This window comes from Colletotrichum siamense (assembly GCF_013390195.1).
Source record: "Colletotrichum siamense strain Cg363 chromosome Unknown KSG_Cg363_contig03, whole genome shotgun sequence".
Lineage (NCBI taxonomy): Eukaryota > Fungi > Ascomycota > Sordariomycetes > Glomerellales > Glomerellaceae > Colletotrichum > Colletotrichum siamense.
In genome coordinates, this window is record NW_023501016.1 from 1,143,077 (window position 1) to 1,166,156 (window position 23,080).

At 49.9% G+C, this 23,080-nt stretch overlaps 6 protein-coding genes across 6 annotated transcripts; 1 reads left to right on the forward strand and 5 right to left on the reverse strand.

The window, feature by feature from the left end:
- Positions 1 to 98: 98 nt before the first annotated feature.
- CGCS363_v004310 (putative transcriptional regulatory protein) lies at positions 99 to 2,315 on the reverse strand (the record flags this gene model as incomplete). Its single annotated transcript, XM_036636159.1, has 7 exons — positions 99 to 105; positions 195 to 650; positions 727 to 810; positions 1,181 to 1,483; positions 1,534 to 1,974; positions 2,054 to 2,151; positions 2,208 to 2,315. 7 exons carry the CDS (start codon positions 2,313 to 2,315, stop codon positions 99 to 101), a joined length of 1,497 nt encoding a protein of 498 aa, XP_036498108.1.
- Positions 2,316 to 2,696: 381 nt separating this feature from the next.
- CGCS363_v004311 (uncharacterized protein) lies at positions 2,697 to 3,440 on the reverse strand (the record flags this gene model as incomplete). Its single annotated transcript, XM_036636160.1, has 3 exons — positions 2,697 to 2,702; positions 2,770 to 3,201; positions 3,276 to 3,440. 3 exons carry the CDS (start codon positions 3,438 to 3,440, stop codon positions 2,697 to 2,699), a joined length of 603 nt encoding a protein of 200 aa, XP_036498109.1.
- Positions 3,441 to 5,233: 1,793 nt separating this feature from the next.
- Positions 5,234 to 6,812, reverse strand: Mutanase (the record flags this gene model as incomplete). The annotated part of the gene is made up of 2 exons (XM_036636161.1): positions 5,234 to 6,613; positions 6,666 to 6,812. 2 exons carry the CDS (start codon positions 6,810 to 6,812, stop codon positions 5,234 to 5,236), a joined length of 1,527 nt encoding a protein of 508 aa, XP_036498106.1.
- A 4,781-nt stretch (positions 6,813 to 11,593) lies between these two features.
- On the reverse strand, positions 11,594 to 14,503 carry CGCS363_v004313 (uncharacterized protein; the record flags this gene model as incomplete). The annotated part of the gene is made up of 5 exons (XM_036636162.1): positions 11,594 to 11,668; positions 11,968 to 12,297; positions 12,351 to 12,991; positions 14,084 to 14,363; positions 14,429 to 14,503. The coding sequence occupies 5 exons, from the start codon at positions 14,501 to 14,503 to the stop codon at positions 11,594 to 11,596; spliced, it is 1,401 nt and encodes a 466-aa protein (XP_036498107.1).
- Positions 14,504 to 20,176: 5,673 nt separating this feature from the next.
- Positions 20,177 to 21,058, reverse strand: CGCS363_v004314 (uncharacterized protein; the record flags this gene model as incomplete). Its single annotated transcript, XM_036636163.1, has 1 exon — positions 20,177 to 21,058. The coding sequence occupies one exon, from the start codon at positions 21,056 to 21,058 to the stop codon at positions 20,177 to 20,179; it is 882 nt and encodes a 293-aa protein (XP_036498104.1).
- A 1,033-nt stretch (positions 21,059 to 22,091) lies between these two features.
- On the forward strand, positions 22,092 to 23,076 carry CGCS363_v004315 (uncharacterized protein; the record flags this gene model as incomplete). Its single annotated transcript, XM_036636164.1, has 3 exons — positions 22,092 to 22,584; positions 22,654 to 22,868; positions 22,951 to 23,076. 3 exons carry the CDS (start codon positions 22,092 to 22,094, stop codon positions 23,074 to 23,076), a joined length of 834 nt encoding a protein of 277 aa, XP_036498105.1.
- Between the last annotated feature and the right edge of the window lie 4 nt (positions 23,077 to 23,080).

Genomic DNA, 23,080 nt, shown 5'->3' on the forward strand with positions numbered 1-23,080 from the left:
CAGATAATGTGAAGTAGGTACCAAATCTCGGACAATCTCGGCGGCGTGAATGCACATTTGTGCTGCACTCACACATTGAGATATGGCACCTGATACATCTACTTCCTCATCCAGAGCGGCTTGTTTAGGGTAGTTTAAGAAGCAGCTTGGCTCATCAGTATAGAGACCTTCGGATACGACCGGAACACACGTACCGGTATAGGTTCAGGAGAGAGCCCGCATGTAGGATGAAGATAATGACACACATTACCAAGGCAGGATCGCCTCCTGGACTCTTTTCCATCTTGTTGGCTGAGAACTGAATGTGCGGTGGCAGACTTGCGAGCCAATTTCGCAGAGCCTGATCGTACGTATCAACGCGGGAAAGAAATCTTTGTGTCTTGGCGGAGTCCGCAGATGCGAGTTTCCGAAGGTTCAGGGGCGAGTTAAGGTGCTGGATCTTGCCAGCCAGTCGGGAGAGACGGGCGAACGCGAGGAAACCGCTCATGATGCATGGTCCTTTGGATGGGATGTCAACCTTGGCCGGATGGTATGTTCTGGACTTCAGGTAGTAGGGTTCAAAGTCTTCATCCGTCATGTCCATAGGCAGCTCGCAATCACAGTCGTCGTCTTGGACAGCCATTGGACGGCCGAGACAGATAGACGTGATTCTGGAGGTTAAGGGTCAGCACAGGTCGAATATGCAGCAAGGTGTAGACAGGAGATGTACCTATCAAGGGTGTATACACACCACCATATGCGGCGGGACACTTGAAGTCGAAGGAACTCAGCGTGTCGACTTTCCGCGAGTTCTGGTGCCAGGGATAGTATCTTTCTATCGTCAGCGACTTGATAAGTAGAAAAAAAAGAAACATGAAAACGCACCGATCGACTACTTAAGTGCAACCCCATATCTTGGGCAGCTCTTACTGCCTGGCCGGCCAAGTTCCAACTTTGCGACAAAGTGTTCCATCCGGCGGAGCACATTGATAGTAGTGCTAAGCACTGGACTCTCTCAAGTGACGCTTCACCGGTGGAGGCGTAGAACATGAGAAGTGCTTTTTGATAGTATTCAATCCCTGGAAGCTCGCTCTCCGAGTTCGATGGGAGGAGGCTGGATGAACACGCACAAACAGCGAAGAAGACCATCAAGAAACGGCGATGTTTGGGGGAAGAACAATCACGGCCAGCTTTTAGCAACTTTTGGTAGCGTCGCATGAAGTGGGGCTTGAAGAGAACCGGAAATGTGTAGTGCAGTTTGTCAAAGTAGAGACTGATAAGAAGATCTGCAATGTACTGCAGAGGTCGAGGAAGGTCTTCTGGTTTTGGTATGAAGGGCAGCTCGGGCCACACTTTCCCACGGACGAAGAGTGGAAGTTCGAGGTCATCGGTGCTCAGCACACTTTGGCTCGCCCCAGTTGATGAAGGGGTTGTTGTCAAACCAGCAGGCAGCAGGCTCTTTGCAGCTTCTATGAGGATGTTGTGTGTGGCTCCACCGATGAACCTGATCTGAAAGTGAGATTTTGACTACGAGAATGCGGTTCGGTTACTTACCTGGGACGCCCATATGAATCACGAACCAAGGCACCGACCTGGCCGATTTCCTCGCTGTCGCGTCCTTCGACGGGACCATCTTGATGTTGATCATTATTTGTGTCGGAGTCGTCGCTGTCGGACGAGTCCAGTAAGTCGTCGTTGACATGAGATTGGCGGACACGTAGTGGGGCCATTACTCGGTTGCCATCCAGATTGCCAGTCTCATTGCCTTGCACATGAGAGGCGTTTCGAAGCCCCAGGACCGACTCTTGAACGTTGGGCAGAGAGTTGAGGACTTGAGCAGCCCTCAGTAGGTCCTCGCTTGGGGTTGCCAAAGAGCCGGCTCCTGGTGACTGATGCATGGCCTCCAGCGATCGCGACAACTGGCTTGTAAGAGTCTCTAGCCTCTGACACAGGGAGTCCATCTGCTGACACCGGGCCTCAAACGACGTGGTATAACTAGCAAGTGGGCAGTTAATACGGATGATGTCGCTGTTATGAAGTTCCAATGCAAGGTTCCATGCCTGATGTCACTTACTACCGGCTTGCTGACGCATTGTCTTTGGTTCCAGGAAACTCGCAAGTCTGGTCTCGGGAGCTGCAATTGTGACAAGGTTGTTTGCCATCACATTTGATCTAATATGCATGTCAGTATCCGAATATATGTTTCAACCTTTAATCTTGGATCATACCTTCTTTCGCCGGCACGCAAGGCACGCTTGCCACACCCGACTGCCGGCCGGCTCGGCAGCGAGTGGGGCATCTGGACCGGCTCCGTCTTCGGCGCTGAGAGCTGACATCACGGGGCTGACCTTGAGAGCGAGACGTTCTTGGTTTTTGTCGCATTAAAATGTCGATCTGACATGAGATTGATTATCTTGAGAACGATGAGATGCGAACGCGGAGTTCTTAGCCGTAAAGATGGGGAGGCCAGCAATCTGCCGAGGTCTTATCTCCGCTAATCTGTCATTGAATCCCTAGCCCCACTCCGCTTATCAGTTACAATTGGATATTACTGGGATTACTTGAGCCCAGGTTCTTAAAAGGAGAACACGATTCAAATTGAGCGGGTGGTGTTTTTGGTCGCGCCTCTTGTCGAGGAAGGATTTAATTGCATGCAAAACTGAGTTTATCTCAAGGAAATGGTTCAGTTCGATACGACGTCTCAGTCCCCAAAAGCCTCAAACCTAAGTTGTCACTCTCCACTTGATCCATTGTCACTAATCCCGTCTTGCCAACGTATCGGATACGTACTCCCTGAACCAAATGATCATTGAGCCCCCCTCTGCCATCCAACCCCAACTTGCCATTTGTAGCACCTGCGGCAGCAGCAGTCACTAAGGCAGTGCTGTTCGTCGGGTTGAACTCATCATCGATTGATGATCCCGTTCTTAACCCAGTCCAGGTGTACCACCATGCCACAACTAGGATGTACACGATCAGGGGAAGAACAATAAGCAAAGCAGTTGGTGTCGTCTGGTGATAGCCCATGCGAAAGACTTTGTACGTCCCGTTGACGGTACTACGACCATCGGCTTCGTTGGCCGCGTAGTAAATCCGAAGATTTGTTCCTTCGTACTCGATAATTCCCCGCATCGCAGCTTCGACTGCGCCAGCATAGGAAAAGTTGCCTGAACCGTCTCCACTCGTGTTCAGACTAAGCATCGAATCGATCAACCCGCTTCCCTGTTTTGTGAATGCATACGTCAGAAAAGCCATCTAAGCGTGCAAAATCTAGTCGACGATAAATAAAGACGTACCCAGCTAGTTGTTGATATCATGAAAAGAGAATTGATGGCGTCGGCAGTCTCGTTCGGAATACCTGAGCCGCCCATTCTCTCTATGACGCTCGACGTAAAGAGCCCCGTGTCCGTGGAGTAGCCCACAATATTTTTGGTGATCATCGGTTCAAAAGTGCAAGTCATGTTTGGAAGAGACAGCGGAGCGCGCGAGTATCTTCCCATCGGAGTCAGGTACAAAACATATTTTTTCACCGATGCGTCGGGTTAACAGAAACCCGGAGCTACGACACCGATCCCTGGTACTACGAAGGTGTGATTAGATCCGCAATTGCCTTGATTGACAATGAACCGTCGTAACTCCATCGTTCCGCCAGCATTGGAATTCGTCACTTCCATCGACTTCAAAAGTTGGGTCTGGATGGGTGTGTTTGAAGTCTCCTGGCAGGTCACGTCGGCCGAGAGACCCTGCTGTGTAAGGGAGTAGTTGAATTGTTGTGATTGGTTTGCCATGGACGGGCCCCAGGACATGAATTTGACATTGCTGAAGGCTGAGATTCCCTCAAATCCAAGTGGGAGAACACCACCTGTTGACCCCTTGAACAAACTTTCCACGACGCGGACAGAGGCATTGCGAACCCCGAAAGACTCCTGCGCAGCGGAAACCCCTGCAGAGATGACGGCAATTGGATCATCCGCGATGGGGCATGTTGGAAAGCGAATTGAGCCGGTCGACGAGTTGTACGTATACCTGGTGCAGCCGTAGACCTTCCTCTTTGGTATACCTTTGGAGTCAAAAGTGTTGTACCATTTCCAAAACTCAGATGCGGTAAAGTCAAGTTCCTCTCCTACAAGAGAATCGCTGACAAGAACTCTGGTTGGGGTTAGAAGGGTTGTAAAGGCGGTAGTAAGAAGCAACGCAATGACCCAGTTCACTGTGGTGAAACCAGATAACCAAGGACGTTTGATGTCCAAAAGAGGTTTCTGATTCGCGCACTTGTTCCATCCTAGAACCAGCATTGTTAGCAAGCCATACGTCAGCCGGGTGCAGGAAGAATCCCTGCCTTCAATAATAGACAAAGTTGATCCCACGCGGGCCTTCTGCCTAACCATCAGAAACAGAACACTGTTCAGAAGTAAAAGGATGATCGCCGCGACAACGGTCCCACACGCAGTCCAAATAATAGTGCTCTTCTTTGGGTTCGCCAATAACCATTGGCCAAAATGGAAAGAGTAGAGGAGAGGGGCATGGGCACTGAAGCCCCAGAAAGCAATTGCTGAAATGCTCAGAGCTATGAGGAGAGAGTTGTAGATCAGGTACCAGAGAGGGGCGTTGGTTGTGGGTCTTGGACGAGAAGCCTGAGTGACAAGCTCTGTCTCTGTTGTGACAGGATACAGGGAGCCAGCCATCATGTGAGGTGCACCTGATATCTGAATTGTGAGCCTGCTTGAAATTGGAAAACGGCCTTCGTTTCTATGCATACTTATACTGAAGCACCAAGGGAGCGCTAATCTGCGGCTGAATCGTTATGGCTGAAGCTGAGCATTAAATGAGCTGCTGAGGGCGACGCCCTTGCCCAGAAAGAGCCAAGTCTCGGACATTTCGATCACCTTATCATGGTACAGACCCTAGCTAGATCGCTTGGGATGCCACAACGGCACTAAGATCTCGGTCAAGAATGCAAACGCAGACACATGCAAGGTTTATCTACCATTGACGGCCAGACGTGACCTGAACTCAATTTGTGTTCGTCGATATGGTGAATGTTCTCTTATTTACAGGGTAGCTGTCCTTCTCATGTCCAAGCCGGCTCGGCGAGTCTTGCAACGCATAAGTACCTAGCCGTGAGTATAACTTTACCAGCTGGACGATGTTCCATAATAGTCGATCAATACATACATGAACCTTGGAAACCCCGATTCTTCGGACATAAACCTCAAGCTGTCAGCTTCCCAAACTCGACCTCCATGGCTGTCAGTTAGGCAGTGGGGGTTGCCATGGCAGGAACAGCCATATCGGCAATGGGTGCAGCAGTGCGCTTCATCTCCGTGGGACCACAGGTGCTGACCTTCAAGCCAGCGTAGATGGACGAGTACGCCGCGGGCAGAAGCTCATCAGGCTGACCAGCCGGAATGGTTCCGACATAGGGGTTGAAGTTGTAGATACCGCAGGGGCAGTGGTCGAGAATCTGCATCCCAGCTGTTCCGGAGAGCACCGTAGACCCCCCACGAGCGAGACTGAATGAGATAGCGCCGGGCTTCATGTCAACGGAGAACTTGGCTGCGCCTGCGGGTGCTTGGACTGTTACGCTGGTACCTCCGACATTGATGGACACAGAGCCTGCCTCCTTCAGAAGGGTGACAACGAAGACCTTATCCTGCATAGTCTCCCAGCCATACGGACGACCCTTGAAGTAGTTACCAGAGGCGTTGTTTGCGTCCGCCATGGTGGTATCTGTGGCATCGCAGTTGAGGCTTCTGAGGGTAGGTCGGAACCAGTAGACAATCTGATCTTCTGAAATGTACGGCTTAACGTCACTTCCACCGTTGTGGAATGCATTGATGAATGGCTTTGCCATATCAAGCCAGCCGTTATGGGGAAATCCGTAAACCCATTTCGAGTTGCCATCATCCCCGTGGGGACTGTCCAGACGACCTACGTAGTGGCTCTCGCCGTAGTCGTTCCAGGTGACGATCTCAAGAAAGCGGGGCTTAAGGGTCAGGATTTCCTGCCAGCGGTCATACCAGAGAGTGTCAGATGGGAAGACCCAGTTCTTTGAGTAGGGGACCTCTGGACCGAAGTGGGTGAAGAACCAAGGGGACACCGGCGCAATGTAAGGCTTTCCCTTGAGTGCAGCGATGTAAGCTTGATCTCCCTGCTGGACAGTGACATTTCCGTAGCCATCGGGTGCCTTATTTCTGCCATTGTTGGGCCACCCAAGCCAGTTCAAGGCGCCATCAATAACGCTGAAGTCCGTGCCGTATTCAGGGTGGTAGTTGGGTGCCCAGAAGACGCTGACACCAGCAGCACTGCGCATGGCTGCGACATCCATACCGTCTCCGGCAAAGGATGAAGCGAAGACCTTGCCATCGACGATAAGCTGTGCCGGCCGGGACGCGTACTTGGCGATCATTTGACCAACGCGAGTCGCCTCACTGACTCCGTACCAGTTGAAGTCGAAGGAGATAAAGACCTTCATGCCATTGTTGGCAGCTGACTGGTAGGCGAGGTCCAGCTGAGCTTCGCTGTAAGAGTCTGTACCAATGTTGAGAGCAAAGGCGTCAATGCCAGCTGCCTTGGCGTGCTGCATGTCGGCATCGTACTCGCTGGAAGAGCTTCGAGCACCGACGATACCAATCTGTGGACGGCTGTTAGTACCGCTGAAGATGACTCAGACGTGAGAGACATACCATGAAGTGACAGAAAACCAGCTTTTCGCCACTAGATTGGCGCTGAATGAGGGCATCATCCGAGGAGGGTGGGACAGCAAGGCCGACCACCGGAGCAACAGCTGTTGCTGCCACTATGGCTTTCAGGATACCTCTGAGGAACATCATCTTGGCTGATGCACTCAATGGAATAAGAATGAGAGAGAAGACAGTGGTATGTACAAAAATGGCTTCCAAGACAGCTCTGATATCAGAGTCTGAGGACTTACAAGTCTTTCTTTTGCTGTTTCTTCATCTCTTTGTCTTCTTTATACAATGCAAACAGTCATGACAGAATTATGTCTTCGAACCGTCTTCGGCAAGATCTGCAACAAACAGGACTGCCGACATGTAAAGGTCCGATGACAAGCCGTTGTAGGCCCGGTTGAATCATGCCGCTGGCCTTGATGCTCCATTTCGCAACAAAGTGTTCATGAGACAGCAGGCTCTTGCTTCATTCGTCTTTGTCTGATCATGCTTCACAGTATCACTAAGCCAATAAGAAGTCCAACATGCTACGTTGCAGCGAGCGTCGTTGCTTGCAGGCAATACATACTGCATGCAGCCTTGAGAGCGTTGAAGTCATGAACAAATATCCAAATATCCACCGGTTGAAAGGATGAAACTACGGATCAGGCACTTTGACGGTTGCGAACAGCGCCGAAGTGTTTGTCATCCGTGTGGAACATCACGGCCCACACAACAAATCAAAGAAACCCCTGTTTGTCACACGGTCTCGCTGAGGCCCTCATGCCAGTGTCTTTGTAGTCTCTGGATGCTGAATGGACCTTCTAATATGCATGACATTCGGGCCGTGGGGTCAACCAGTCTCCGAATGCCACCCTACCGCCGGCCCATATGTTTTCTCCCTTCGGGAGTTGGGCAGGTCATATATCTGGGGTGCATATGCAGAGCTCGGTATCTTGTGGCCAGACCCGTGCCGCATATTAGCGAGTACCACATGACGGCTGTCTCATCTCCTGCCACATGGTGTCAAGACCCGACAGTGCGGAGTAGGCCCAATAGCACGTCAACCTCATTCTCTGTTCCGACGCAGCCTCCAATCAGGTACCTGAAGCAGAAGCTTAGTAGAAGAAAAACGGGCCATGTGCATGTCGCATCATTCCGACGTCTAGTGCCACGTAGATGAGATGACAGCGTCGGCGAAAGTCGGGGTCCCTTTAAACCGACGTCAACAATCTCACCGAGTGTTAGACCAACGTAGTAGCCCTGAACCAATATTTAGTCTTGGCCAGCCGGATGCAGCCCAGCTCCACTATGTGTTTGTTCATGATATGACGAGGAGAAAACGAAGAGATGTCGGCCCACGAAAACGAGACATTCTTTTGTACGCATACGGCCTTTTCTGATTCACCTCATCGCAACAGAATTGTAACGAAGAGAAGGATTAGCCCCACCACTCATCATACAGGTCTAACCCGCCCTTCAGCAAATGAGGTTGTGTCATGGGATGGTCATGGAGGGTGCATCTGGTTTGGGGAAATCACCCGTTTTTGCGTCCTTTTCTCCTGGTTGGCTGTCAAGTCTAATGCTCGGATCCAATTACCACTGTCCCCCACCATCCTACAATCTTTGAAGCTTCCATCCATTCAGCAGTGAAGTAGCCTTCAATCGTGCACCGCATTGCGCTCATCTGGATCTCTCATATGATCTGGAAATGACGAGGGCCGAGCTTCATAATCAATGATCACCGTCCACGGCCCAAGTCAGGAAATTAAAGCTAGGTGTCGTCGTTCGGTCCTAACAACGTCTCATTAAGAATGATTGCTTTAGTCTATTGCCAAGACGTGTGTAAACGCGGCAGTGGCGGTCTGGAAATCATGCTGTCAGCTGCTTCATGCCAAGCAACCTCAGGGATAGGATCTAGTACCCGCGGTAAACTTCCGCCAGTAGGAAAAACATTTTGCTAGTCTCATTCACATTAAATTGAATTCTGACATCGCGGATGGCAGTGAGTTTATGATTGGCTCTTTTAACTCTGCAGCGATTTCCTTTTACCTGCTCTGACTAAATCATCGAACTAAGGGTTGACATACGAGGAATGTTTTCGCAAGCCAATGCTTGGTTGGGCCGAGAGTAAGGAGAAATGGAAACACTAATCTGCTTTCACTTTTCAATTCTAGCGGGTTGAATGATGAGTTTTGTGTCCCACTAAAATTCCACTGGTCACATAATGGCAGTCCTGATATATTAGTCTGGAACTTTGAATGACTGGTGGGCATTTGGTGTTGTCTACGACAACTTTGAATTCACACGCATCAGCACAAATGCTTGGCAGCACCCCATTCATTGTGTGCAACGAAGATGAATCATAGTTAAACAACGCCAGATATTCCCCTCCAACCCTGTTACAAGCTCCATCGAAATACCAATAATGAGACCAGTAGTTGAATCATGAATTGTACCGTCGTGAGTGCAAGCATCACTGGCACAGTCGCGTTTTGTAGATCATCTTCGTGTGTGCGGAGCCAAGCCGGTATGAACCACATTGTGGACACAAGTGTGATAACAGTGACGGCGAGGACAGGAATCAAGATAATCAAAATTGAATATCGTTGTTGAATGTGAATGCTCCATCCAGTGAAACGAGAACCGGGTGATTCACCCAGTCGTGTTGGAAATGAACCGTTGAGCTGCTTTGATGTTCTACATTCATCTTGGTTATTGTAGAAATACCAAGCTTCTCCGCTCAAGCAGGGCAATTCATGGTCATCTTCCCACGGGCGAGGAGTATATTGATAACTTTTGTACTCGGGATCTACTTCTCGTGGATAACGCTCTTTATCCTCGTGTACAACGACCGAGCATCTGTTGGACTGCTGGCGAAAGTGAAAGCTCCGAAACTGTGAATTGTTAGCGACGATGCCTACTTAAATTTTGATTCTCAGGTTGGATTACTCTGTAGAACCTCACTCCAGTTGCAATCTTCCATCTGCTGGATGGGAAACTTCGAAATGCCGTGCGAAGACTACGAAGTGTCTCCTGATCGTTATTGCCAAGTTCGACGGCGCATGCAACCGATTCTTCTCTTCCAATGTTTGCTGTGAGGTATAGCACCACTTTAGATCTTTTGATCTCTTGTCCAACTGCTTCAGAAGATGCTTCGGCCCCCCTTTGATCGCTTCGTTGATCGTCACCTGCGAATCTTTCCGCTTTTCCGTATGTGCCATTAACACCCTAGGGAGTAATTCCTGTACCCAATTGCACATCTGCACGCTGTGGATATGCAGATTCAGGCACAAGTGAAGTCCTGTAGTCTCCTCTACTTTGGAACTGATGAAGAACCTGCATCAGGGTAGTCTCTCGAAGAATTACTGCTTGGCGACCCAGTGCTTGCAATCCAGTTGGGAGTGGAAAATAACATGAGTTCGAAAGGCGCGGGAAAATTCGCTGGGCAGAAGATGTCGGAATATCATCATAGAATCTCTGAGTAGTAAGGCGAGCCTCAGAAAAGACCACAGAATAGATCCTAGTGAAACCGGGCTTCGGCACTCTTTCTGGATCCGCTAGGGGCCACCAGGACAGTTGAGTTCCTCCGACTGTTTCTATGCCTCGTTTCCATGCATCCGTGACAATAGATGATGCGTGCCATAATGGTTGAAGCACATAATACACGTCTACACATTGACTGGAATTCTTATTCAACTGGCGATCGTTATCCTGGGGGTCATCAGGGTTGTTCTCATCGCTCATAAGACCGTCTTGCTGTGAGCTGTCCAGCTGCGAGGTATTGTCCTTGGTGGGGTTTAGTCTGTAGCCTTCAAGCCAAGGATCCCCAATCCTAGGACGTTGAAGCCCGAGTTCTTGCCTGGGTTCTTGCCTGGATGCAAATCTGGGCTCAGCTTTGGGACTTTCATGTCTCGAGCTTTTAGCACCTTTAGTCCTGTTGATGGAATTCAAGAAGGTCTTCATCCTGCCCGCGAGATCTTTTTCATTGGGGGGAGCTAAAGGCATTTCCTTCCCAGTCGTACTGACATGATCTTCTCCTTGAGAGGCTGAAAGATGAATAGCCGTCCGCGATGTCGCCGAGGAGTTCCAGTGGTCTTCGGGGTCCTGTGGTAGTTCAGATGGCGTAGTGGCAATTTCCCGATCTTGTGTTGTATGGATAGTTGGAATGCTCGTGGCATGGAACCCACTTTGTTGGGTATAAGGCGTCGTTTTGAGTGTTTGAGACAAATTTTCTGCTGCCGCTCCCCCGGCTGGTATGCTCCGTCCATCGGTTGGCAGCTCAAAGATACCTCCCGTCAGAGCATCAAGGCCGGATTGGATTACTTCTTCTCGATGGGCAATCTTTCCACGAAGAAATTTGTTAAGGTGCTCAAATTTCTTCACGCGGCTACTTCTCGCAACTGCGAGCGCAGACCCGTTGAATAGTCCCGAGGCCGTATCTTTCCTCGTACTGCGATAGTTGTTATCGATAGCAGGCTGGGAACGGGGTTGTGCAGACTTTGGTGCTCGCTTGTCAAGATCTAGAAGCGCACTGAGTGTTTCAGGGGACTGGCGTCTGAGACGGCCGACTTTCAGCTCATCCTGATATTCTTTCTTGGCGTCTATTAGAACTTGGTCCAGCCTCGTACACAGGGCGGCTGATTCCAACCTCTTTTCGGGGTCTTTGTCCAGCATCCCACTTTCCACAAGGTCAAGTACGCGACAGGTGATAGTGTCAGTTTTGCGCGATGAACTCCGAAGATACTCGTGCCAGTTTAGAACGGCAGGCAAGACATCGATGCCATCGTGGAAGGCATCGCTGCAGTTGGAAACATTCACACTGGAGTCATGACTGTGACGCTGGCGAAGTCTTTTGTGGACCATCACTCGCATCTCACCATAATTCTCATAGCCTTGGGAGCCGAGAACCACCCAAGTAGCCACCGCAGAGAACACGCAACCTAAAGACCATGTGTCAATCGTGGTTGAATCAAGCCGTTTGGCCTCTCCGGCTGGCTCCTCTCGCTCAGGTGCTCCTAGACCGGTCAATTAGCTACTGTTTGTCAAACTCATCGAAGCTATCAGAGTGACTTATACCATATGTTCTGTTGTCACCCAGCATATGTGTTGTTTGAGGCTTCCCAATGTCACTCTTTTCAAATCGCATGAAACCGAAATTAGCGAGTTTGAATTTGCCTCGTACGCGAAGAATGTTGTCTGGGTTGATATCTCCATGCCATCTGCGAAGTCGTAATGTCAATGGCGAAGCCATGAAACATGATTAAGTTGGAAGGTTTACATACCCTACGTACTTCTGTACCTTATCTCCACGTACATGCTCTAGCTGGTGGATTCTTGCAAGAGTCTTCGCGATTTCAAACAGGCTCTCCCAAAAGGCAATGATCTCTTCGTTCAGAACAGGGGGGTATGTATCTGCCAAGTACTCATCGAGGTCTTGCTCTCCAAACTCCAGCATTATGTGGCGTGTGATTCCCTGTGAAAAGCCGTTGTCTGTCCGATCATGACGAAGGTACTCTCCTAGATAGGTGACTACGCCGAGAGACCTCGGGTCTTTGGTGCCGTTAAACCGCTTGAAGGCATCACTATCTAACTTGTAAAGATCATCAAAACCATTGAGGTATGATTTGACTGCAAAATCATAGTACTTTAGGGGTGTCAGGTTGCAACCCAGCTCGTATCCTTGGGATATAGACTCACTTCAATGCCTGTGTTGTGATCTTGCTTCCTGGGCTCTAAGATCTGCCGCAGGTTCTCGTTTTCCACCAGATCAGCATGAATCTTGTGGTGATGTACTTCGGCAGTTCCTCCCTCGTTGATTATATCGCGGTCAAAGAATGGCAAAATGCTTTTCCCTTCGATGCCTGTCTCAACCATGTCGAGGACATTCAGTGCTGGGTGGAAGGCCCAACGCCGACGTTCGAAGTCTGTGGAGACACCCGTATAACCTGTGGTTTTGTATCGGTCCGGCAGTGTGATTTTGTCCTCCTTCAAAGCCTGCTCGATGTCGGTGTATAGATGAGACAAGTTGTGGAAACCGAGGTGAGTGTCCGCTATTGAGTTGCGGAATATATGAAGCATATGGCCGCACTCCATTTGCACCAAGATTGCGAATAAGATGGGATCGCGTTCAACGTCTTTGTCTTTCAGAGTAGGAAAGAACTTCCCCGTAAAACCTTCTCGATTGTCGTAAATGGCGGAAAACAAGCGCACGACTCTACTCGATGTTGCGTTGCTCCCTTTCTGGAGGAGCCATCGGGAAATCTGCCTCGGAAAGTAGAATTCTTTTCCTTCGAAATTCGTTCTGCGAATACCATCACTCTGAAGGTAGTAGAGAAACTCTGTGTGGATGTCGGTTGGCAGCGGTGCGCCGTCCATGCTCACTAAAGCTTCCCAGGAAGTGTTGAGAAAACGGCCTGCAAAGCTAGGTGGAACTTGTCGAAATGCCCAACATTGACAATCTGAAAAGCGTTCGATGACTTCTCGATAATAAAGAGGTGAGACGAAGTGGAAGGACAGACACAACTAGGACAGATAAATTAGCCGGCAGTGCAGCGCTCTACTGAGACGATATTGAGACTGAGGCAGGAATGGGAATCTTGGGGACGGGGCTGAGCTGGTCGCGCTTCACCATGGTCTGACCGGTTCTCCGTGTTGCTAGTGATCTCAAAGTGCATGCGAACCACCAGTGACTGGTTTGCGCTTCACCGCTACACAATCAGGCGTACAAGGCAGAGACCCTCTGCCTGCTTCAGCCCACCACCATCCAGCTTGATCCCAAAATTGCCTTGCTGCCGCTGTCTCCATGGGAAATGAACGATTGGATCACCGCGTGCGTGCCTATGCAGCAGTTCGATAAATGCTGTGAGACAGAATTGCTGACATGCAGCGCCGTGACCGTCACGCTCGTGCCTGACAACACGGAGGCTGATCAGCTCAGAATGTAACGTTGGGATGCCACCCTGCAGCCTCACTTACTTGCCTACGCCTCCACTTCAATCGTGTGTCATTCTTGTGATCATTGGAAGCGCTAATGCCGGATACCATTTTTGTCACAAACGCACCTAGGCACAATACTTCATGGAAGGTGACACAGCATGTCCAAATTGTACGTTTCCAAAAATAAGCCTGAAGGGAATGGCAGCACGCTCAGTACGATATGTCTAATATCTTATATCCCCAATCTTTGTAATCACGGCGCCCTCATGGGCATCCACTGTTTCCGATGCATGCTATCCCAGCGCCTTCATCTTTACACGAGTGGCCTTTGCACGAGTGGCGACAAAGTCAGCCTTTTTGCAACTGACATTTCCTTCACACGATTTGAGACGGACTGAAGGAAGTGCTTTTGATCGGCACTAGCGGGATTGGACGTGGCCTCCAGCTCTTAGGTCGCCATGCTCGATTTACCCATGTGGGGCGTGCCATCGTACTCGTGAACGCTGTTGTGGGACCGTATCCGGCCCCGGTACGCCCGAACTCCTCGGTGCTGCTGTTCTCCCCCTGGTCTCTGGTTGGAACGCCGCGGGCAGTGGGAAGCATCCTTCCTCGAGATTTGCTTTCCGCCCATTTGTTTCCGTAATATGCGACCAAGAGCGTCAGAGAGGTGAGCGGAAGAGTGACTTGCAGCCATCGTTCCATTGCAATCGGCGAGAAAGTGCCCTTTGGCGAATCTGAGTCTTGATACTTGATGATGTCCGTACTGAAAAAGGTCTGCGGCTGAAGTCAGTAAGGCAACAGCATTGCACGCATGTTTACCTGGTTTCCCTTCAGCTTACCGACACAAATGTTGCTGGCAGGTAAATCAAGGTCACGATAGTGACAATTCTCACCAAGATTGCTTCTTTCTCCATGTTGTGATTCAGCCGTTCTAGCCGGTGTTGTTTGATCAGCTCGCGCCGGTCTCTGGTTAACTTCACTAGTGCTTTGGCTCGACTAATTTGTAAGGTGAAATCATTGACCAAGAAAGATAGCTGTGTGCAGAACTCGTCAATATCATCCGTGCAAGATGAGCGTAGGTCGAAGTCTTGATTCTCATCCAATTTCGTATAAAACCGCATGAGAGACTTCATGACCTCGATTTTCGACTCAAGCACCGTGATAGACTCGCTGATCTTCTCCTACCATATCAGAAAACGTTGGATGTCCGCAGCTGTGTAGATCGTGTAGTGATATCCGCCTGTTGTTGGCGCCAGCAGAGCCATCTTGGTCCGAGACGTGGCAATGAGCTTGCAAGCCTTTGAGTCGAATACTTCAGAAATATGACTAACCTCAGCAACAACAACCTGTTCAAGCCACTTGATGTATGCTCTCCAGTCTTCTGTGGACCAACGACAAAACATCACATGAGCTGAGAGGCTTGATCGGAAGCATTCTATTGCATCAACAAACGACTTGTCTTCTGGCCGAGCGTTGTTCCCAGTCAACTCTTTGAATTCCTGTGCGTCTAGTCCTCCCTTGACAACAATCCAAAGAGAATTCCCCCCTACGACGTCGAACTTGTGGTAAAAGGCAGCTGGGCGAATAGAAAAATCAGGATTCTCTGGATCTTCGGGTTTGGCCGTCACTCCTTTCAGGTTGTAGCATATTTGATATTGTCTTCCGGAGCGACCAAGGCTGTTGATGCAAGATTTCCCATGGGACTGCTTCAAACACCGTTGCTCTCGGAAACTGCTGAAACTGAGATTGTAAGGTTCACTTTGGAGTCCATTAACAAGCAAGAAATCCAGGATGTCCGGCATTACCTGATGAAAGGTGAGAATTTCCGACAACATTGACCGAGTGATATTGAGACGTGCGCGCGAATTGCGGCCAATATGTAGCTATAAGATCGTTAATCCTTCCAATGCGAAAGAAATATGAAGATGAAATGCAGGTTTGTGACGCACATAAATCGGCACTTTGGGTCTTTCTTGGCCACGCCCAGTAGCTGATTCGACAACCCATGTCCAATTTGCCGGACTCCTAGCCATTGTGTAAGAGTGTTTGGGGAGTGGATATTTCGCCTCGACACGTCTGCCAATTCTGTCAGTTTATACGCCCAATCCGACAAGCAGTCGATCAAACCTTCTCCAGCCCCATCATTAGTCTTGAGGTCTCGGAAGCATACGTCCACCTTCTCAACGTCTCTTTCACAGAGATCGTCTGATGTCTAATCCAGTCTCTCTAAATATCTCGACAGTGCAATTGGGTACGTGCTGATGCTTCTTTGAAGGCGATTTTGCGGGTATCTGTCTCTTTCGTCGTAAGATGCTTGAAACTCCGCCGGTAGGGGATTCACAGTGTCCATTGAAGAGGACGATAATGACGAAGAATTCTATGAGATCCAGACTTTTTTCGATGCTTCAGTGATCCCCGGTGTTGTAGTTATGGATGGCATCAAGCTTGATAGCGCAGCCGCATAGACGCACTTGTCATGCTATCGTCACGGCCAGGGGAGGGTGCATCACCGAGTCACTAGCTTATCTTTGTCACACGCATTTGCGCAAATCCAATGTCTAGGACTTCTCAGAATGCCCCGTAGGACCCTCCACGTATATGTGCCGTAAGCTGCGGACGCCGCATAAAGTGCACTTTGCCTCCCCAACAAGGCGCATGACCATCACATTCCGTGTCTTACACCGCATCATCTGCATCCGCCGCAGTCAGGCGCTTTTAGACGTGGCTAGGCAGACCTGGTGTGGGGCATCCCCAATCATCCCATTGCCACATGCAGTTTTGGCATCCATGGTTACATACAGCCTGCATGGTTCCTGTCCCAGAGCCTGATCTCCCCATGGCCCGATTTAGGCAACCAGAGGCTGCCTTGTTTCGATACATCATTACAACCTCGTTGTCCTATGATCAGCTACGCTTTGGGCATCTATTCCTGTATGTCTACCCAAAAAAGAAGAACAAGAAAAACCAAACCTCGTCATTGGCGTTGAAAGTCCAGACACAGTGGGCGCACATGGTGTCGGTCTTGTCTGCCGCATAAATAATGCAAGGTTCTTTTCTTTCCGATCGCAAGCCGCTTCCAGGACACCATCACTTGGAGAGCGGTAAGCCAATCAATGGATTTAACAACTCAAGGCCCACCCGTATGATGACTCCGCCCCTTGTCAAATCAGTTTTTCAACCTTCCGAGTCCGAAAATGAGGGTTTCCGTTGAGCTGATTTTTGATTAACATCTCGCAAGGCAGCAAGTTCGTTTCGATCTTCCTGTAATTTCTCAGCGTCCCTCTTTCATAGATATGGAATAGATAAGCGATTGGAGTATCATAGACATACCTTCGTGAGCCTTTCTGGGACTTCGAAAACCCACCGGTCACCCTTCTAGCAATGCAAAACACAGTCAGCGATAATAATCTAAAGCCCCTTGCCAGGTCAATGAAATTTACCTTTTCACCATCGTCTGGAAATTGCCGGTCCGGCCATTTTCTTTGCAAAAATGCCTTTAAAGTATCCCAGGTAATCTCGTAGGATGAATAGTGATCATACACCAAGCTAGAGACAGTGGTATCGTGAGACTGTGTACTCTTCCCGCTGTACATGGTGTCCGCTCTATGTTTCTTTCGGCTAAGCCGTGATAACAACGAAGACTGGTGCGAATTATGGGTATGCCGGCGTGGAAGCTCAGCGGGGTGCTGTGAGGAAGGCATGGCGCCGGCCTATCAACGGTATGCCTTAGAAGTGGTATGTTGTTCACTGCAGACAGTGAATGGCGGAGTCGCATGTGCCGTGGAAACGCTTAGTAAGGTTGATTGACGCTGAGGTAGTCAGGACTGAAGCTGAGTGCGATGGCGAAGTCAGTTCTTTATGGTATTTCGGCTGTGCTTAGTCTAGTGGGACGCGAACTGTCACCGAGCACCGGGCGAGGCCGCCAAAGGGTGCCTAGCCGCCTCACTTGTTCGCCTTGTGTGGCGTTAAAACAGACCGAGAGCCCTTGTTCGCCATCTGAGCTGTCACATAGACAACTATTATGCCATCTTCTTAATTGCAGAGCCGCATACAGATGTATTTTGGGGGGTTATCGTGTTTGATGACATTGCCTTCTGAAATCTGCGTCAGCCAGAATTTACTCGAGGTGAAAGCGGGATGTATCAAACCATTCCGTCCGGGCTGTTCGGTATGTATGATTGGACGTTCTTACTGAACGGAGCACTGGTTGAAGTCTCTCCACTGGATCTATCCGCTGTGCAGATATGACAGTACGTGAATCTATGAATGTGTCATGGAGCAAATTGCATTAGAGTGAGCCAGATATCACGTGATGCTTCTGACCAGAAGTTGCCCTCCCAAGGTACGACCGAGTTCAGATTTTAGATTAATCCGATTCAGCTGGTAACGTACTCTAGATAATCATAGAAGAAATAACTGAGTTTTACAGAGTAAATCCGGTGCATGGGATGTCTCTTTTTGGGCGCTTTTGGGTGTACCATCTAGTGCCTGTATTGGTGTTGATGTCAGTGCTGCTATTTTAGGGAGAGCGCTTATCGCGTCTTGCCGTCTCCGTAGCGGGACCCTGCTGGAAGCCCAGGTAACCAATTCAACGACGCTCATAGCGGACGAAACTGATGCGTGCCTTAAGGCTTAATAATGCTGAAGAGTTGTCTTCGAGGATCCACCCCACAGGCTTATGCAAGGAAAGTCATGTGTAACTTCATTAGTCTTGGACTCTTGAAATGTTGTCCCCGGTTGTTGTTGGATGAAGCTGCAAGAGATTCATGGACCTCGATGGGATACGACTGAAAGCACGAGGGCGGGTTCATGTATGATCACGACATTTGTAACGATCCATTTTTTCACATGTTTAATCAGCCTCGGGCCGAGCAACAACAACCACTTGTCATCAGCTAGCCCAGTCTGAGATGGAATGTTAGTACTGCACCCATTGAATGAGCACACGCGGCCCGATGGGAACTCTGCGCCCTGTCTATTTCCCATGTAACATTCCATGGTCACGTCCGAGGTTGGCGGGGCATTCGTGTCCGTTTCCTTTCGTGGCGTTTCGTGAGATTGTCTTGGGCTCCCTGCGCCTCCTTCTAGGCACGACCCATTCTAGCAGATTCAAACTTGGTTGTCGACCAATTACAGTATACGAAGTATTGAACAACCAGTCGATTTAAGACATCACAGCACTGAAATCTGCCCCCTTGTTATGAAGATCTCACGCACGAAACTCCCTTACCTTCCCCACATATCCCCAGGTCAGTTGTATTTGTATCTTGCTGGACCGTCGCCATCCAGCCCCAATAAATTGACTGAATCTGGAGCTTTGAGGTTCCAGTCTGTTCGCAATGAAGCCTCCATTGCTCGTCGGTTCCCTGGTAATACCAAGGATCATTGCAAGTGCTATTGCACCCGAGGTGGATCAGGATGATCCATCGACAGTGTGCTTTACATGGTTCTCAACTTATCTAGAGCCAATTTTGAGTTCAGTCTGCTCTAACAGCACCACAACATCATCAACTGAGACGGGAATTGAAGCTTCCACCAATCTCTCAGATGACGTCTCCGAGACCCTGTCTGCGTCGTTGGGTCCTTGGCTCTCAGCATCGCCATCCAAGATACTGACGGGCATATCAACAAAGCCATTCTCGACAGGACCAACTGCACCTCTGCAACCGCCTTCTTTCCTTCTCTCATCGTCATCATCCTTCACCGCCTTGACATTCCCACCGTCCACACTGCTTACCGATACATCCAGGGCAACGTCAACAGGACCAGCTCTATCTCAACAACCCTCTGCTCTCGGCTCCCCATCAGGACTTCTCCCATCGTCATTCACATCTACATCCAACGTCCCAGCTTCGTCAAATCCACCGCAGTTCAGTACCACCAGCTCCAATTCTGTTCCCCTACCGTCAGAGTCGGCCGCGACCGTTCAACCCTTGATATTTCTCGTTGTTCCAGGCCCAACACTTGTGAAACGGAGTCTGAGGAGGAGAGTCCTAGGGGGCTTTGTGGTTGAGAATACGAATGAAGATCGCCAAGATTGCAACAACGCAAAACCCTACGACTTAGCCTTTGGACAGCTCTCGATCGATGGTGTACCTGTGTTCTATGCTGGCGAGAGCTATAAACTTCTCAACGCCGGAGGAACACCGCCAGTGGACTCCGTCACAACGACATTCAGTGTTTCCGAAGGAACTCTTCAGTTTGCTAACCCGATCCTGCCCGTCGATCAGGCGAGTTTCTGCCAGGATCGAACCGCACGGGTCTATATCACCTTTGCTTCCCGGCCACCCATTGCGACCCAGTCTCTCTCGTAGCATACACAGGTGAGATTGATCAAAGCCCGACATTTCTGGACGACCACCCAAGTGCTAATTGCAGAAATATCTTAGTCGAACAATGTCAAAACGGCCAGATCGTTGCCCCCAGCTCGTCTAGTCAGGACATGGGTAGTTCGAGATTGTCGGCCACGAGCTCGAGCCTGATAGGACCCTCGAGCAGCCCAACAAGCGGTTTAACTACTATAGGCCCATCCAGTGTGCCTCCAGGCAGCTTCGCATCACCTAGCACACAGCCGTCAGTCTCAATGACTACATTAGGTTCGATGGCGACGCTGGGCCCTCAAGCCTTTCATCGTCATCGCCCGTTCTCAGTGGTTCGCAGTCCTCTTTATCAGCGCCATCGTCCTTGCCAACATCGCCTTCGCAATCTCTATTTTCGTCGTCGTCGTTGACAGCGAGCTCCCTTACTCGAGCGTCAACAATATCCACCTCGGAATGTGTCGTAAACCCCACCTCTACCTCAATATCAACGCCGTCTTCGGCAATTGTTTTCAACTCCCCTTCAATTACTTCATCTACATCAAGCCTCAACAACAGTTCTCCACTCCTTACGCTGAGTCCATCCAGTAATATCCTCCACTCTCCGTCCATGAGGAGCGATCTCTCCTCGGCAAGTCTATCAACACTGATCTCGCCTTCATCACCTGTATCGAGTCTGTCGCCCGTGTCCAGCTCCTTGACACTATCAAGCTCCTCCTCCACAGCGACTCCCCCGCCAATCTCAACCCCCCCGGAAAAGTCCACATTGAGTGCATCGCCCACGGAAAGCTCTCCATCCAGTGCAAATTCTTCGCCTGTCTCGACACCCTCGCCAGATTCAAGTTCCTCACTCGTAGCGAGTTCCTCTCCCACAAGAGATTCTTTGCCTGGTTCGACTTCCTCCCCGACGACGAGTTCGTTAGCCGTGGCAAGTCCTTCAGTCACATCTACTTCCTTGCCTTTTACTAGTTTCTCGAACACAACGGTTTCTTCGCCCATTTCGAGTTCCGTACCCTTCTCAAGCTTTTCAAACACAACGAGTCTGCCGCCCATATCAAGTCCTCCATCCGCCACAAGTTCTCCGTCTTCATCGATGAGCTCAACTTCTTCATCCACTGGACCTGGACAAACCTTTTGCGCTACCGGGAACATGATGATCAGACGAGCTAATGCTTACAAAAAGCGGAATCCGTCTTCGAACCTGCCAGAAACGCTTGAAAGCTTTTTTCTATGGGTTCAACCTCATAAAAAGCTCGATTTCTGGATCAAATGGTTAAGACGGTAGGCGTCCGAAAGAAGGCGACTCGAACACATTGAACTAAATCATATGTATGTAACAAAGAATATCAGACAACCTTTGGGGATTTAGTAGCAAGAGTACAAAGATACAAACGTCGTTTGAATAAATATCGTCCGATACCGGCCGTGCCGCAGGTTGTTCTGGAAATTCCACATACATGCATAACAAACTCTTATCTACTTTCTTTCAAACATGACTTGTCACCAGCGCCAGCCGGTCGTCAAATCCAGGATCTAATTCTCTTTATCCACGATAATGCTTTTAGTTTGCGCATTGACGTTCTTGGCCGCCTTTTGCAACTTGTCCTACAATGATGCCAGATGGCTTCGAATTTGAGGACTGCTGAGAGCCTATGTTCTGGCGCCCAATCCAGCCTCATGCTACAGAGAGCAGGGTGAGCCAGGTAGGGAATCGACTTGTGGGGCAGGTCGCTGTTATCGATACTCATATGGCTGTCACAGGCACTAGCGGAAAGAAGTGCATTAGGGAGTTTGGCATGGTGTTGCTCTAGTGAAGAGAGCAAAAACATACGGGCAAATAGAAGAGTGTGAGCGTTCATCTACAATTGGTTTTCTCGCTTTAGATGCACTGAGATGCCAAAATGAAAACCGCCTTAGGAAGTGGGGTCTGTTCTTTTTCGTCTTTTCTTTTTCTCATTTCCTGTTCTCTATCGTCTTATTGTGAACCTCGTTTATCTGATCACCCCTTGTCGACAAAGCATGCAGGGGGGAGGGGTTGCTTGGACTATTAGCGGCCATCCTGCATGAACCCCGCTTCCTTCTTGCCGCCTTGGAGTAAGCTTATCTTAAGAACTGCCTCCTCCCTGTTTTCAGACTTCAAGAACAGCAAATTTACCCACTCGTCCTCTTTTCAATCTGCGCAACAATGTTTCGTCGCAAGAAGAAGACGCCTGCCCGAGAGCCTCCACAAGCTTTCGGCTACAACCGAGATGCCGTCGTCTCACTCGTGAAGGGCCACTACCGCCTGCTCGTGGACATGGGCCATCTGCACCCGGAAGCCCTTCAGGCGCCACCCGAAACGGGATGGACCGATGAGGAGCTTAACGTCGACGCGCTGCGGACCCTAGGCCGCTCTGATAAGGTCACTGACCTTTTACGACATCTTCCGTATCCGCGAGCGGGAGCCCCCAGTACTGACGAAGCGGGCGACGACGCGGTGGTCTACTATGAAACGAAGGTACTGTCCTACCTCAGAAACAAGTGGCAGCCGGAAAAGGACCCAGACCCAAATTGGCATGAACGGCCTTTTGCAATGCTTGGGTTGGCGCCTTTTGACAAACCATTGCCGCCGCATATGGTATCCTTGACATATGACGAAGCTGCAATCGGGGTGATTTGGCTCATCGATACGGAAAGAGGTTTGGCTTCTTAACATCCATTTTTCCCACATACCTTTTCTGCTGTATAGTATACTAAGAGAAGTGCAGGATGTGTCTATCCTCAGGGCGACGATTACTACCTGTATGATGACGCCCCTGCCGAGGCCGAAGAAGACGCGCCATGGCTCAACGCAAAGGCGGTTTCATTCCAGACCTTCTTCGAGAAGATGCACAAGGATATCTCAAGTCTGAAGCTGGTCCCAGCACCCGCTGCGGGAAACTTTGGGGCTGCTATTCGAGCGGTGAATGACCCGGATGCCAAGGTGAGCCCCGATCGCGAATACACAGCTCTACCCTGCTGCGTGTGACATCCAAAGGCATCGGGTAGGTACTGATAAATTTCAGGCGATCAAGAAGTTGTACCGTGAATACGGCTGGCCAGACGCCTTCAGAAAAGATGACTTTCTCAGGGCTGCCGTACCTGCTCGCGCGGCTATCTTGGACGACGAGTACGACTGGTCAGACGCGTAAATCA